At 32.7% G+C, this 16,905-nt stretch overlaps 3 protein-coding genes across 13 annotated transcripts; all 3 read right to left on the bottom strand.

Moving 5' to 3' along the window:
* Nucleotides 1-99: 99 nt before the first annotated feature.
* Nucleotides 100-11,001, bottom strand: Src42a (Tyrosine-protein kinase Src42A). Of its 7 annotated transcripts, none has more exons than XM_078184664.1 (7): nucleotides 10,865-11,001; nucleotides 7,909-8,698; nucleotides 7,054-7,175; nucleotides 6,772-6,935; nucleotides 3,684-4,011; nucleotides 3,261-3,596; nucleotides 100-3,176 (listed from the first exon to the last, which is right to left on the bottom strand). In XM_078184664.1, exons 2-7 carry the CDS (start codon nucleotides 8,265-8,267, stop codon nucleotides 2,968-2,970), a joined length of 1,518 nt encoding a protein of 505 aa, XP_078040790.1. In that variant the 5' UTR covers nucleotides 8,268-8,698; nucleotides 10,865-11,001; the 3' UTR covers nucleotides 100-2,967. The 7 variants fall into 7 exon arrangements, with proteins under 7 accessions (XP_078040790.1, XP_078040788.1, XP_078040789.1 ...); XM_078184662.1 differs by having other exon boundaries at nucleotides 7,909-8,247; nucleotides 10,865-10,960; XM_078184663.1 differs by having other exon boundaries at nucleotides 3,684-4,005; nucleotides 7,909-8,250; nucleotides 10,865-10,949.
* Nucleotides 11,002-11,268: 267 nt separating this feature from the next.
* On the bottom strand, nucleotides 11,269-13,883 carry Usp14 (ubiquitin specific protease 14). 2 transcript variants are annotated; one of them, XM_078184669.1, is made up of 7 exons: nucleotides 13,689-13,883; nucleotides 13,400-13,578; nucleotides 12,822-13,274; nucleotides 12,412-12,681; nucleotides 12,038-12,326; nucleotides 11,650-11,973; nucleotides 11,269-11,557 (listed from the first exon to the last, which is right to left on the bottom strand). In XM_078184669.1, the coding sequence occupies exons 1-6, from the start codon at nucleotides 13,702-13,704 to the stop codon at nucleotides 11,699-11,701; spliced, it is 1,482 nt and encodes a 493-aa protein (XP_078040795.1). In that variant the 5' UTR covers nucleotides 13,705-13,883; the 3' UTR covers nucleotides 11,269-11,557; nucleotides 11,650-11,698. The 2 variants fall into 2 exon arrangements, with proteins under 2 accessions (XP_078040795.1, XP_078040794.1); XM_078184668.1 differs by having other exon boundaries at nucleotides 11,269-11,973.
* A 348-nt stretch (nucleotides 13,884-14,231) lies between these two features.
* Nucleotides 14,232-16,726, bottom strand: Gbeta5 (guanine nucleotide-binding protein subunit beta-5). Of its 4 annotated transcripts, none has more exons than XM_078185228.1 (6): nucleotides 16,289-16,726; nucleotides 16,020-16,208; nucleotides 15,705-15,841; nucleotides 15,521-15,639; nucleotides 15,048-15,405; nucleotides 14,232-14,940 (listed from the first exon to the last, which is right to left on the bottom strand). In XM_078185228.1, exons 2-6 carry the CDS (start codon nucleotides 16,123-16,125, stop codon nucleotides 14,611-14,613), a joined length of 1,050 nt encoding a protein of 349 aa, XP_078041354.1. In that variant the 5' UTR covers nucleotides 16,126-16,208; nucleotides 16,289-16,726; the 3' UTR covers nucleotides 14,232-14,610. The 4 variants fall into 4 exon arrangements, with proteins under 4 accessions (XP_078041354.1, XP_078041352.1, XP_078041355.1 ...); XM_078185226.1 differs by having other exon boundaries at nucleotides 16,020-16,214; XM_078185229.1 differs by having other exon boundaries at nucleotides 16,278-16,726.
* Nucleotides 16,727-16,905: the final 179 nt, after the last annotated feature.

The raw sequence follows: 16,905 nt of genomic DNA on the forward strand, positions 1-16,905 counted from the left end.
TGACATTCCGATTGTTGCGCGTATACATAATGGGTCGCTCGCAAATAATGCCGACGAAATTCGCATACCTTTCTCACGTTAATAAAAAATAGGACAGACTACTACAAAAAGTTGTTTATTTACACCGTGTAACAACAAGGGAATAATTTCATGTTATATCAGGGTTACAGTTTATGATTCTAACAGTTTATTAAAGCAAAATATATCATTCAGATTTTACACATACGTTGAATATATTTCGTAAGATAGATATTTACAACAAACATTAAATGCGGCACATAATTGTTAATGAGCATCGAAAATAAAAGAAAAGAATATAATTAAAACAAACGAGTTCTGTGAAATTCAGTCCATAGTAAATAGTTAAAAAATATAATTCAATTTGTAGAAGACGGTACACAGTACACGATAGATTAGGAAGTAAGGAAGAAGAACGGCGAGGAATGTAAAAAATTACAAAGAAGAAAGTTAAAATTACTTTCTGTAATATCTCTGAATATACGATATATGTACATGTATACATATAAACGTATACATATTCATATATACATGTTTATGCGTATGTATATGTATGTATAGGTAATTACACAATATCTAATATTTATGCATATTGTGTATATGTATGCATACATATAAAATTATAAAGTTGTATATAATAATTGTTACATGGAGCGCTTATTTACGAACAATTTCAATGACAATACTAATTCATTGACATTACAATTTTTTTCCTTTTTTTTATCGTTCAACAATCTTCTTGCACAGAGGATCATGATATTTCGCCTAGTCAATACGTATGCATCATTATGTCCTCTGCATCCTATTTCGTTCAATTAAGAAGAAAAATTGTCAATAAACAAATTATTGAGCCCGTCGTATAAAAATCGCGTAAACATCATATGCATCGATGAAACCTATACATATATAAAAGAGAGTTTAGTTATGTCCAAATAAAACTGTACAGAATATAAATATATATGCTTATATAAAAATTTATTTTTGTACAAAATCGCTTCACATACCCTACGTAAATGATTTCTGAAATCGTTTCTAACATTCGTTTTATTATTATTTGCTAGATATAGTATGATTTTCCAAAATAATATAACATAACAAAATACTTTCGATTATCAGATGACCACAAAAAGAATAATCAAGAATCCACGAATACTCGATCTGAACAAAAATACTGTTCTTCGTTTAATTCTTACGTATATGTCACGGTACCTTACTTTTTTTCCAAGTTATGATGACATAACACAGGTAATAAACCGAAGAACTTCCAATGAAACAATGCATTTAAATCACCCGTTTCTAACCGCTGTAAAAACACAATTCGCTCTGCGTATGTTTTCGGCAGTACAGATGTTTAAATGATGATCTTCACATCGTTATAACATTTTCAATTTCTCGTGGTCTCCAACAAGACATTTTTTTATGTCAATGAAGCATATGCACTTGTATAAAAAGCAAAACAAACAACACCAAATTCTAAATACGTACTTTTTTACGAATTTTGTATGTCTTTCATAAATGAGTTATACTTCGCTTTTTTACATATAATGGAATACATAGTATAAGTATAAGAATATAAGAATGAAAATGTTTGCAGTAGAATATATGTAAATAAATATTAAACACATTGTACAAATCACTATAAAAAATGCAAGTAAGGTAAAGCATGTATAACATGTTTATTCTAAAAGCATATGTAAATAAAGGAAATTATTGTATAATTTTTATTGTTCAGCTGTAAAATAATATTCTTTAAAATATAGAATATTAATAAAACACAAGAATTATTGAACTAATAAGTTAATGATAGCGATAATTCTAATAGACAAATACATAAAAATGAGAATTTAAGAATTCGAAAATAAAAAGTTGATTCAATAAGAGGACATGGTCTAGAGCAAAATCAATAACAGTACTAATTCTGTACTGCTAAAGTTAAAACATATTACATACGATGAAATTATAAATCGAGGCATTCTCAGTGTACATGCTTCTAGCAACATTAACATTAATACCCTCGTTACTTTCTTACGTTATCTTACACATTTACTACTTTTACTATGAACAATTATGAACTTTTCGATTAGATGCATTGCTTCTATTTATCATGTATTTGTCCGAAACTTGTCTCAGAATTAACATATTCGGTGAATAAAAAGATTTGTCTTGGACACGTTATATTGCAACAAATTAAATTGCTTGTCAAGTTCAAACATTAAATTTGTAGTTAATATAGTTGTTGGCGTTTTTAAGTCTTAAAAATCAGTAAACTAGTTTCAAATAGTAGAAAAGGGCGTGAGGCCGCAGAAGAAATGATAAATGAAGAGGTATAGCTATACGTCTTACCATAGATTTATAATTCAAATTTTAGTGAACCTTCAGGAATATAGACATTGTTTCAAAAAGGCTGTGTATTGAAGGTATTGTACGTATATCAAATGTATGTAATACTTTTGACAATTGCATTATCTCGTCAAGGTTTATATAGGCAACGAATTTCTACTTTAAAAATGTTAACTTCCACAAATATTGCCTAAAGAGACTATTATATTAATATCCGGCATTTACACGTTCAGAAGTGTATTCTAAAATAAATTAAAATGTTGTCCCTAACTTTTTGAAAGTCAAACAAGTACTGATCTTAATTCGCGTATAATTATTCGTGAATTGACAAACTTGCTCTAATATTTCATGGCAGCCACCAGACACGTAACGAAAGCAATCCGTGTAATCGCTAAAAAAATAAACGTCGTCATCTTTCATTAAAAGACGATCACCGTTTAATATAAACTGTACTCTGAAATATCACAAACATCCGTGTCCCGAATAAATTGTTAATTGTAATAATCTGCATTCTTCTCGTTGCATGTACATATATAGAATACCTATCATGTCTTGTCAGTATCGTGACGAAGCACACTATAACAAAAGACAGTATTTCAGTTTAATGCCTCAGTACGCTGATGCTTCCTTGTACTCAGAACCTTCCATGGTAAAGAAATCTTCGAGCTTCCATTGGAGCGTTTCGAAAGTTGGCCTCTTCATTGGGTCTTTATTCCAACATTCTAACATAATATCATATAATGCAGTTGGACAACCAGGCGGACATGGCATCCTGTAACCATGTTCTACCTGATGAAGTACTTCAGCATTTGTCATACCTGCAGAGCATATTATCAATTATTTTAATTTTCGCAACGTTCAGAAAAATATCATATATTACAATAAAATAGAAACTTATTTACCCGGGTATGGTATTCTACCGTAGGTAACCAATTCAGTAAGAAGGATACCGAACGACCACACATCCGACTTAATACTGAATTTACTATAATTTGCTGCTTCGGGTGCAGTCCATTTAATAGGAAAGCGAGCTCCGACACGAGCTTCATACTCGTCTTCTTTGATCAACCTAGCTAAACCAAAGTCCGCAATCTTCACAACATTCAATTCTGCTACCAAAACGTTACGGGCAGCCAAATCTCTGTGAATATAATTCTGTGATTCGAGATATGCCATACCCGCTGCAATTTGCGCAGCCATATCGATCAGTCGTTGCAAATTTAATGTTTTGCCTTTTCCTAAATGTAGAAAAATTTATAGTACATAATTGTATTCTGCATGAATGTATACCTTTGATATGTAACCGTAGTATCATTGAATGTTACCTTGCAAAAATTCTAATAAACTGCCATTCCTCATCAATTCAGTAATAATATAAATAGGTTCTTCCAAAGTACACACAGCATAGAGCTGAATTAGTTTTGCATGTCGAAGTTTCTTCATGATTTGTGCTTCCGCTAAAAAGTCTTTAGGATCCATAGTTCCAGGCTTGAGCGTTTTTATTGCTACCGCAGTAGTATTGTTCCACGATCCTTCCCATACTTCTCCGAATTGGCCTTGTCCCAATTTCCTCACGAATTTCAGAGACGAGCGATCAATCTCCCATTGATCCCGTGTACGATGGCTCAGACCCTCAGTAACAGGTTTCTCAACCTATCAACAAAATCAAGTACAGGCCAGTCAATGGTTGCTGAATACGAAAATCTTCTTAATGAAATGGTATTACTATATAACGAATGCTTGTTTACAATTTGCACACTAATGAACAAGATGTAAAAGTTAAGTGTGTGTTAACCAAATTTCTAATGGTCCTTGAAAAAGTTTGAGCAAACGCTTCAATTTTTATTAATACAAACCTAAGAAGAAGCCCCTTAAAGGATGTTGATTAGCTGCATAACTGCTTGTTAAGTTCGTGAGGCACTCGTTATAAAATTAAGAAACAGCGAGTAGACAATTTGCAAAATTAAAATATCTAGTCTAGTGATTATACAATAAAAAAAAAACTAAACAGAACCAGTGACTATATGGCAGGATGCAAGTGATCAAAAGCGAGTGTTGAATTATTTAATTTCATGCCTTCTGACATTCACATGGTTTTTGTAAAGAAAGAAGTTTTAGTAACATGTGATAACTAACATGTATGGAGTGTAGTTTCGGAATTGTGTGGTAAATGGAGCTTTATTTTCATGTATAACAATACTTTTAGAAAGTCGCTAATACTTATGTTTTCATAGACAAGAATGTAAAGTCATTACATATAATTCCAGGAACTTATTAATTGAACACTTATATGCAATACAAGACATAAATTCGTATACTAACGATTGCTTCCACTGTGTTGTATATATATTATTCAGAAGAATATAGCACCGTACGTCACTACCTTGGCAACATAAAATGCTCTCAATGCCTTAAAGTCACAATATTTTAGAAAAGTAGAAAGAGTATATGAAACAGGGTAAGGTAAAAATTTGTAAAAATTTAAGAAAAACCTCAGTCATTGGGAGCATTAGGAAATAGAATTTGACAGACAAAAAATGCTTCCTTATTTGTATTATGAAATTTTTTGTGCAATGGCTTGATAAAAATCTTTCAGAAAATATATAAAGTTCATTGGATGAGAAGAAATCCTGTTTTAAAATTCTTCAATGAGTGTACAGACACAAAAAAGAATTCTAAAACACGCACATTTAAAAACCGATCTATGAATTTAGATTTTGTATAAAGGATGTTTCATGTATCTGTACAAAATATATTATTTACTATATATAATGTAATATAATATAACAGCATTTTTCCTTTTCATTTTGGATCTTTGTTCCTTGGTGCATTCTTTAATGAAAGACATTGTAGATGATTTGACATGAAAGTTGTGAATATGTGTTTGAAACATCCTATATATCAAACAGATTTTAAGCACACAAATGACAGTACATTGTCCATTATATTCCACATTAAAAATGTATACGTCACTGCCCACTGTTGTAACTAATTTTGATTAATTTACGTCGAAGACGCGTAATACAGCAACATGTACATAGATTCTGTTCATCCTTAGATGTGTGCTTTCAATCTCATTCCTTCTAAGAAGTAGCTATAAAGTTCAGCAAGAATAAGATTATAAAACAAGTGAATTATTCTAAATGAAAAATGAAGATCTAATGTCTTTGAAACATGTATCCATAAAGGACGGGCTTGTGCTGAATATACAGGTCAAAGACATAATGGATAAGCGTTTACGTTGAAATGAAAATTAACATGTTATGTCATATTGGGACATTCAATTTACCAAGAAAATCCAGCGGGAGGTAGGGTAAGCAATAACAGAGAAACAAACAAAGTCTATTCAGAGATCAAACTTTGCAAGATTATTTATCAAACTAAAAGCTGCTTTCACACCTTAATATTTTAAAAAAATAAATTGCAGTAACAAATAGACTGCTTATGATTTTGGTCCTTTCAAAGCCAATTAAAAATTGAATGAGTTATTATTATTCTTCCTTATACATAATAATATTGTATCCAGTAACTAAAGAGTTAATTGTATATACCTAAACTATGACTTTGTCCAATACAAATTGCTCTCAAATATTTTTTACATAACTTTTTCAACACTATATCGATCATTATTATACTAGTTAGACTGTGATTTCTCTTGAGCAAAGTCCAACTGGAGTTTAGACAGTGCTATAAGTATGTAATACACACATATGTATACGTAATATATACATAACTGCACGTATACATACATGTTTAAGTGTAACTTAAGAGTTAGGTAGAAATATTTATATTATCTCATTTATTTTATGTACAAAATTAATCATATTGTATGCTTGTGTACAATATAAAAATCAATAGTATCATGCACTCATGTTCTTACTTTCACTTTTAGCATCTTATTATATTCAGCTTACATTCAACATCAAGGGATTTCTGCAAGACTATTATATATTAGAATAAAAAGTCTAAATAAATTAATATAATTTTATCAAAAAAAATAAAGAAACCCCTTGACAACACTGTTCAACAAATATTAATGAACTCCTTGTCTGAACTCCCTTCTTCACTTCATAGATAGTTTTAAAACAAAGCTATCAATATTAAAAAATAAAATGATATCCAATTAACTTTTGAAATTAAAAATTATTTTATGAAAATTAATATTTTTGTAAACAACACACGGCAGAAATAAAGATTTATAGATACATTTACTATCCAAAATATTTATGTGTTGAACAATGTAATTATATTCAGTAAAATATTGAATAATAATTAAGCAGTACATCATATTTCTTAGTATAATAGTGATATATTATTAAAAACCATTTTCATACATGCAGCAAGCTGTCTAAACTCCATTTATATGATATAGGATCATTAAAAATGTTGATTCAATTAGAAAGTCTGTCTTACCTGTACACATGGTTTGCAGAGATTTACACAAAGTCCATCAGCATCTTTACTGTAATGTTCAACAAGATCCTGAAGGTTTCTGAATGTAGTTCTCCTGGCAATGAAGAAACCACCTTCATCCAATTGTCTAATGCGATAATGTTTAACAGTGTCACCATCGCGTACTAGGAATATATTAAAGTAAGGTCAATAAACTCTCAGAAATATTAGCCAACTTTTACATTCATTAAAAAAATGGAATTTATACATTCAAGAATCATATTTTGAAATGGGCTAATTTACCTGAAAGAGAATAATCATTGTGTCGACTTTCAGAATCTCTAATTAAAAATGCACCATGATCATTCTCAGGTAGCAGTAACTTTTTCTCAGCCTCAATTCGTTTGATCTTTCTAAAGTACCATCTAAAAAATAATAATATAAATGAACAAACCGAAATCTAATTATAGTGGTTTGGATTACATAGGAATATGTTTTTCTTTATACAAATTTCGTAATTTAAATAATATTGAAATATATTGCACACTCAGAAGTAATTCATTGTTTCTAGGTACTAAAAACAAGAAATTACAAACTTTTATTTACAGTTATACAGGAAGAAGTAAAAGGAAGCATTGCTTATCTATACTGATTGATAGCCAGAGGTGCTCAACCTGAGTTAATAAAACTTAAGATTTAATGCAGCCACTGTTAGTGAAAGCAAGGTCACATTGACTACCTGACTGCATAGAGAGAAAATTCATTAGGTGAAAATGTAACAAAGAAAATGTTTGCTAAGGAGAACACTCCAAAGGAGAACAGTTTGTTGGAGGTGTTTAATAATGAAATTTCATTAGTAATAATACTCTGATGGTACACAGCCTATAAAGTGGCATGGGACATTTATGATTTGAATATATAACTGTAAACTCATATGTGACTTTCATGTTTAATGCAACCACTTCACTGTATCAATCCTGTATTATTGCTTTCATTGACTGCAACAATCATATAATATTTTTGTGAAATATTATATTGTATAAGATAATAATATTTCTGTAAAATATTATATTTGTTTTAATTCTGTAAAGTGTACAACATTCCATATTCAAAATAAGTATTTCAAGGGGAAAATGAATAGTTGTTTAAGGGTCTTACGGTTCTGCTTCAATTGACTTTAATTTTGCAACATAATTGCTAGGAATATAGCCTTCCTGTCGTGTCCTTTTACTCCTAGCTAACCACCAGTCTCCTTGAGTATCATTTAGAATCTCTAGATGTTCACCTTTTCTAAAGCTTAAATCTTCATCAGTACGTGCATCATAATCGTACAAAGCAACAAAAATTTTTGCAGTTGGCACATCCGCGTCTGGAATTTGTGGCATAGGCCTAATAGGATCTGGAGGTGGTGTTGGCACTGGACTAGCTTGAGACGCAACTGCCTCTATGTTAGGATTGCCTATTCTATCAGGCTTCTCTTTTTCAGTATCAGTTGGGCTGCTGAAACAATTACCCATGATTTTTTAAATCTTGCTTCAAACTCCACTGTAAAAATTATCTGTCACCGTGTGTCATGAAATCTAGAGATTCTTATTTCTCGAACGTTTCTCCAACGTGTTCTCACGTTTGATCCTGTTGCGTGGATATAGGGATACAATAGCAACAATGCAAGATTTTCGAAACGCACATGTCTCGATATTTTTGATACAGTTCTACATTGTTCGCGCACTCCTGCAAGTCCGTTTGTATTAGGCGCAGCGTGACTGTGCAATGAACACTCGAAATGCCCTTTGGCTTCTAAAACGTTCTCAATCAAGGATCGATATTATTAATCGTGGAAATGTCTTTTTAAAATGCGGTGATTATTCATAAAATTCTTATTTCTCTTCTCGCAGCTTCGTAACGTCTTCTCTTCTTCCTAAGAAACTTGCAACTCTTCCGTGGGCATCTGGTATAATAAATGTCAAACACTTGAAATTAATTAGAGGTTCGACCGAAACTGCACGTAGAATAAACGCGAGTATTTATCGGGATGGTCGCTTTCTTGCAACAGTATTACTTTCCATCGCATATCGGTGTATCTCATAAAAACAGAGGTATGCTCGATCGGTGTACGCATTTTCGACGAGTTCGCGCTGATCCCAGTTTGACGTCATAATATGGCCCTTTTTGTAATGTCAGGTTAGGAATACCGTGTTAGTTCGATCACTATGTAGCAATATTTCATTACCTATTAGAACCATTTACAATGATACTCGACAAAAATCTAGTATGTATCAACATACTGATCAGCCTCTCGTTTCCCGTTTACCAATGAATTTTTATCGAAATAATCAACTTCTACAATCGTAATAACAATAGTAAATGCAACAGTTAAGAATAAACTGTATTTATTTGAAACATATTTCGCGAGGAAATCGAGACCGTGGGTATGTATATTAAATTACATACAGTTCCAATCTGGTCTGTACCTCTATGATAATTCATACATTGTTAAGGTAAATGACAAATCGCTTGAATTGATATAGATGTTAATTTAAACACTTCCGCTGGAATGACGTGTTTGAATCATTTCTGCAAGATTCATTTATGCGTACGTAGATACATGCGAGCATACCCTATTTTTCTATCGAGACCCAAGCGAACAGCGTGGGTGCGTCTTCCCTGAAGTAATTCAAAAAGCGTAAAACAGTTTCGGTTGCACAAGTGTTATAGGTGGAATGTTACGTGAAATAGACACGAGATAAAATACAGATATGAATCCGGAGCCAACAACTCGGATTAGTACTTTCTTATGCGCACGATAAAAGGGTAATGACTATCGATCGAATCATAACGAACCGAACGAGCACGTCGCGTAAAAATTTGGTGAGAACACTAAAAAATGATCCATTCGAAAGGCACTTTTATATAGGTAATATTGCCCGCTCGATTTAAACTCGTTTTACGGACCGGTGCGTTACAATATTCTCGAGCGATATAAATTCTCTTACACCGGAAGATCATTTTTTTTCCCTCTTTCCAATGGTCAATAGGCAGTTTCACACTGACGACGTATCGTAACACGAGTCTTTCGAAGCACAATAGCGAGCAGCGGCCGCACATAATGTGGACAACATAATTGAAAGTGGCGACGATGTCGCCATTGCATTAAATCGAATCCGTCAAAATTCAGATTCTCACATGTGCCACACAGTAGATTGCGATACGAGGAACACACTAATGATTCACCATTGAAACGTACAATTACAAGACGAACGTATTCTGCACAATGTTTCAAGACATCTCCACGATCGCTTTATTCGTCTTTAGAAACGAACGCGAAAGACTAACAGACTTTTCACGAGAAACCGACGGAGAGGTGAAAACACCCATGGTGAAGGTAGTCAGCGGAATGCAGCTTTCGGACGAGTTCGGCTATGAACACGAACACGGCCGAACCTTTACCATCCCCAAGTCAAGTCGGCTTTAGATATGTACATTCCGTAATCTGCAGGCACTATGTATACTACGGACACTAGGCAGTAGGATCAAGTAGGATAATCTCGTCGGATATGGCAAACAACATATCGATACCATAAAAATATTCATTTTTCTGGTTGTAACTGTTGGAATAATTACTTAACAGTTATCACATCGACAATTGGAACTGCCATCCATTACGTTCGTATACGTTGAAAATTTCAATCGAAAAGTTCTTGGCACAATTAATAAGTTATCACGAAAAAAAATACATATACTACTACTTATAAGCAAAAAAAAGCAGAAAAAATATTGAAAGGATTTTGTATAGTAAATCAAAGTTCCGCGACCTTATCTTTTCATCCTTTATTGTATACAGTTTTCCTAGAATGTAGTTTCGAGAAAGATCGACATATGTATATGTATGTTGCATATGTATATGTATACGAGTATAGCTTATCAAAATTTAATTCAAAGATTTCCTATATTGCTATTAAACCTGTTTTAAATATATAATAGATATTTGAGTATTATGTTTAAAAATTGATACAATTTTGAAACCCGTTAGATTTTTCGTGCAGCTGTAGCTACAGTGGCACAACATCGTGAAATACATGGAGTACTTTGTTATGTTATCGATAGATTATATTACCTTAAAAGTTTATGGAATAAATTTCGTATCACTTTGCTGAGAGACGACTTTGAATTCATTTTCATGGACAATTGACTTGAAACATTCGTATGATTATAAAATTGTAGTACGTGTCGTACTTCATTTATTTTTTAGTAAAAATTACATAGTCACTGTCACTGTAACACTACGACTGCAGCGGACAATGTCTACGATTGTACTGCACAAACTCTTCAAATTATCTACCTTACAAGTGTCCCTGCATATGTATATACGTAGAGTATACCGCGTATCGTGGTTTTGCATTTTAGTATACGTGTATAAAATCTCATTTGATACATTATCGGACTTCCTCGCTTATCCGCTTATCTTATAAGGTAAAGGAAGGGATAAAAGGAGGAAGAGAGGAGGCATAAAAAGTAATATAGCATGCAGTATTATGTATTTAAACAATATGTAATGTATATCATACAATATTTTGGCAAATTGAAAAATACTAATTAATTAGGTATGATGCAAAACAATTCTCCGTTACGTTGTGGTTAGAATTCCTCAATAACAGCGAGTCGACAATATACCCGTAATCTTTTGTATTTTCGCGAAAAGAAATGCGCCCTTTAAAATTTCCTTCCAAGAAGGACAACAAGAAGGTGACAAAGAAACGATAGAATTCTTTGGACGTCGGTGATGTTTTCAATAAGCCTGTACCTGGAACTAAGTTGAAAACGGAAAGATGTGGCCTGGTATAGAGGTACAATAGCGCTGGGAATTTTCGAAACTTTTAAATGCATTCCTCTGATACATACAGGAAGGAAATCTTATTACAGTCATTTCAGTTTTCTCGTTACACAAGAATTACTTAGCGGCTGTATCCTCACTGCTATCTGCGTCAGGTACTTCTAAGATTTTTGGACCGTAAAGAAGGACGTATGCACAATGCCAGTCACCTCCACCACTAAGTTTTAATATCTCTTCATTCGTCACAGCGCTAACGTTCTCATCGTCGCATTTGAACCAACTATCTGCCGATTGACGAATCCAAGCTATGTAATGACCGCTACTACTTGACCGTCCACCGTGTGTTAAAACTGCTTGTAGCACATAGATGCCACTGTTATTTGATCCTAAATCTGTAATTATAATAAAGCAATATTTATGTATAAGATATGCACAATATAAATATAAAGACCTTACCATTTGGAAACCAGAATGATTCTGGCTTCGTCGGCTTTTTTTCAATTTCTGTGTCCTTTTTATCTTTCGCTTTACGCGATTCTTCCAGTAAATTGTCTTCATGCTCTTTTATCTTCTTACGCATAGGATTAAGCTTATTTTGAAGTTCACTACTGCATAATTCAAAGGCATCGAATTCAAGAGGAAATTTAACATCCTTGAGAATTTTTGCATTTATTGCTTCCTTCTCTTTATAATAAAAACGTACAAATTGGATAGTTAAATATGCTGGCAGTCTACTAATTTTTGACTAAAAAAAAACATCATACTAATTAAATACGAAAAATTGTTGCATATATAAAATGTTCTTTTTACATTGTACAAAATTCTTTTACCGTTTTTGTATATACAGCATCTCTACCTAGCGTTGGGGACATTTTTGTAATTTGTTCTTGCATTTTATTCCTAAGTCCTGAGTGCATGTACTTGACTTCAGTTGAAATGAAACAACTTAATTGTAAAAATTCCTCCTTTCCTTTAGTAGGTGGCTCATCTTCGGATTCTACGCATTTTAATTCTGTATCAAATGTTCCTCCGAAATATTGTTCAATCAATGATCTGGGTTTGGAACTTTGTGCCTCATCTTCTGCAGGTCCGGGATTTTCCTGTAACCATTTTGTTCATAATAAGAAGTAATATTTTCATGAAGAAAATAGAAATATATTTTTAAATTATTTTCTAATTTAACTATCCTTTTATCTCAATGTTATTTGAGTATTATCAAAATGATTTCTCTTATAACAACCTTTGCTGGTAATTGTTGTTGCAACATTTTAATAAGTTCTGTCCAACATTCGTTGGCATCCTGTTGCTGAAATTCTCCATGATCAGATTTTTCAGCAAATCTTGGAAACCTTAAATGCATTAGTTCAACAAGAAAAAAAGGTGTGTAAAATGATCCTTTATCCATTCGTTCATACAAATTTTTCAATGCTGCCGTTATATTATGTGCATAGCTCTTGGTGGGTGTAAGTCCTCCTGAATAATTTTTTAAAGCATCTCGCAGTTCAGGGACAGTTTTCAGGCACTGTATAGTTGCATTAAGATAACATGTATTTCCTAAATTCTTTAAACCAGCAGGTAATCCTAAAACTGATGCTAATTCAGACTCATTCATGTCTTCTACAAACACTGGCTTTTCTATGGGTTCCATAGGTACATCTTCTACTCTGGACCCCATCATTAACACAGTAATACCCTACAACAGTGTAAAAACTTATAAAATTGAACCAATAATATTCCAGCCTTCTGATTTTTGTTATTTATGAATTATACTATTATTGGTAAAAATATTAATGCAAACGGATCATATTGCGCTCTTACATCTTTCAATTTGATGTTACCCCAATCGTCATCTTTTAATGTCAATCCTTTTAACATGACTTTCTGTCTTTCTGGTTGTACTCCAGTGAGGGCAAACAGTTGCGCTTTAAACAGCATGGGTTCTTCGTCCGTATTGACTTCTACATCGGGATAAAGTGCCTTCCCCCATTTAACTTTAACTGAAAGAAAACATTTCAAATGTTGTTTGCCAAAAAACATGCGATAAAGAGTTGTGTAAAAAATGATAGGTTAGGCGTGCGAAAGTTTTGAAGTTTCACTACGTACGTACCCGTGTATTGAGGCATGTTCCTTTAGTTTTTTTCAACGTCTTTATTTCTTATAAACGTGTGCTACTTGATAATGTTTTATAATGTTTATTCACTATCACTATAAACTTTGACAAACTGCACCGTCAGTCATTCGCGTATATATGTACGTAGATGTACAACAGCATACAGCGGTACAGGTACATACAGGGTTATTCACTCAACTCGGAAACCGCGCGCGCGAGAACAAACGCCAGAACACAGTGCACATGTACAAATACTACTCTACATTTATGCAACATAGCAAGTGCGATATCACATCGCGTCATCAAAATAATGCGAATAATAATCGGATTTTTACAGATACGAAAAATTTGGATTCTTATTTTCCAATTAAAATTTTTTTATCAGTGACATCATAATGAAAATACACATAAAATGTATTGGAAAACAAACATCTTGTTTACAAAATCAAAAAATCGTTGTTATTCTATTAAATTTGTTTTCACTGTAACGCACAACAATAATTAGGAAAAATAAATCGTTACACCTTTAATCGCACAGAATATGCATAAATCAATGTTTTATTGAGTTTTATATAGGATAATAACATATTCGACTAAATAGATGTACTATTCGCGCAATTTCCTATAAATTAGGTCCAGCCTAAAAATGATTAATGTCAAACTATCACATTGTTATAATCGTGACTTTCAATCACGATTTCTAATCTCACTTATCTGCTATAATATCTGTAATGACTATAACAATACTCTCATGTTACAACAACTCATGTATCGTATTATTTTCCAGAGTATGTGTTGTACTTAAAATCAACATGTAGTAATTTCATTGTATAGATTTTCAAGATTTACATTTTGCACCAAGAAATGTTTGAATTTTATCTAACAGTATAATGAGATGGCAAGTGTAGTTTTATCAATATTAAGCCCAAACTCGTAGAGTTGAATCCCAGCTTCCGGTTGAGAGGGCAGTTCCATCTGGTGAAACTCGTAAACATGATACTCGATTTTCATGTCCATACAAAAATGCAATTCGTTGGCATTTCAGAGTATCCCATATATTTACAGTGTAGTCATTATAACCAGCGAAAAGCAGGCGTCCGCTAACGCTTAAATCAACAGCGTTTGCCCCAAATATTATACTTTCTTTTGCGTAAACAGCTATTTCTCTATCGGCGCGTAAATCGAAAAGACGGCAGGTTGCATCGTCCGAACCTGTTGCAACTGCATCTCCACCAGGATGAAATTTTACCTAAACTCCAGAAGAAAATAGTATAATAAAAATTATTTATTCCTAATATCATTAATCCAATCTCATTAAATAATTTATACAACGAATAGTATATAAAAAAAACATACAGAGTTAACATCAGACTGATGTCCTTCGAAACTTTGAACACATTGACCAGTGCGCATATCCCATATCAGAACCATTTTATCGCAACTACCGGAAACAAATGTATTACCAGTTTCGCTTGGTGCTAAATCAATAGACATAACATCGCTGGAATGCCTGAGAAAACTTTGTAGGAGTTGTCCACTCTCTACGTCCCACAAAGCGCACGTGCTATCTCCGCTACCAGTTAAAATTTGTTGGTCACTATTAGGAAACACGCAACATGACATGTAAGATGTGTGTGTAGCGACAGTTTTTTTGCGTGTTGATACGTTGTCTTCTTGACTCAGAGGATATACAGTAACTTTATTATCCAGTCCTCTGCAACAAATATATATAACCTTTAGATCACTATTATCACACATAACAAGAGAAAATTGGTGCCAATGTCAATTAAACATAATAAATTACTAAGAAGTTAATAATGTCTTAATACCCGCAAGCGACAAGTGTACCACTTGGGGCATAAGCACAAGCCATAACCCAAATTGTTGGCATAGTAAGAGCATGTTCTTTGTTTGTAGTAAATGCATCCCATATTATCATTTTGCCATCCTGAAATATTGATTGTATGAAAAAATATTTAAAGAAATACATGAACAGTTAGATTGATCACTGACCTGTGAAGAAGACACAATATGCCGTTTATCAGGCGACCAATCTGAACAAAGGACTTTTGCTTGATGACCTTTTAAAACACGTCGTGGTTTCACATTGGTACAGTTGATTGCTTCAAGCCTATCCGCAACACTGGCAACTGAAATAATAATATTATTTATGTCGCAGTTCTATCCTTTATTATGTATTACAATAGGCAACGTTGAATCTTATAAAACACTTTAAATAGACTATATAATGACACTCTCAAAATACTGTTTTATATATCTTGCAAGATTTAACAGTGTATCTTAAGTACGACTTAATGACATAATTACGAGTAATATCATTCAGTTTCTGTCGTTCTTCTTCTACTCGTATTTTTAAACTTTCAGCTTCTTTCACTAGTTTGTCTATAAGTTCTGACTCAGTGGCAGCATCCATATTTTAAAATTTATAATACTAGGTATGTATTTGTTAATAAAAGTTAAGCATGTGATCTCTATTGTAGATCAGCCTTCTTTTGCCTGTAACTAATGTTGTTTAATTAAAACAATTTACATTTCCTATCGTATAAATTGTAAACAATGAATTACCAGTCTGTTACCTGCCGCTTTCGAGTAAGGAATACGGTCGAATTGTAATTATCGAGAACACAACGAACGTCTTTCTGCATGGACGAGGTTTTTAAACTTTTCCCACTTCTTTCTTGCTGATTATTCATTTGTTTTCACTCGAAATCGTTGTCGGTATCTCTTTAAAACACGGTCGACAGCGATAATCAATACGATACGACAATAACAAACTTTAGCGCCGGTGCAATGACGCTTCCATATTCGGCTAACTTAACCTGACTATTTGACACTCTCTACAAATCCATTATAATACTAATATTCGTTTTTACAAACATCATTCGTGTATTCATGCAAAAAATGCTTCGTCAATAACAATTGATATTAACCAAAACAATCGATTACATATTGCTACATTATGGCTACACTGGTTGTGATATCGACCTTATTGAGTATATACAAATGTTTCGCGTCCAACCATGAACATTGCACGATAAAAACACTTATGTATGCGTATCTAGCAACAATATTTTTATAATACCTTTTTATAAAAATATATTAATATATTATATTAAAAAAATATATAAATATGTTATAATACAATACAGACATATGTGACATATATGTACATAATATTATATACGACATGTAT

Source organism: Augochlora pura, chromosome 7 (genome assembly GCF_028453695.1).
Source record: "Augochlora pura isolate Apur16 chromosome 7, APUR_v2.2.1, whole genome shotgun sequence".
In the NCBI taxonomy this organism is placed as follows: domain Eukaryota; kingdom Metazoa; phylum Arthropoda; class Insecta; order Hymenoptera; family Halictidae; genus Augochlora; species Augochlora pura.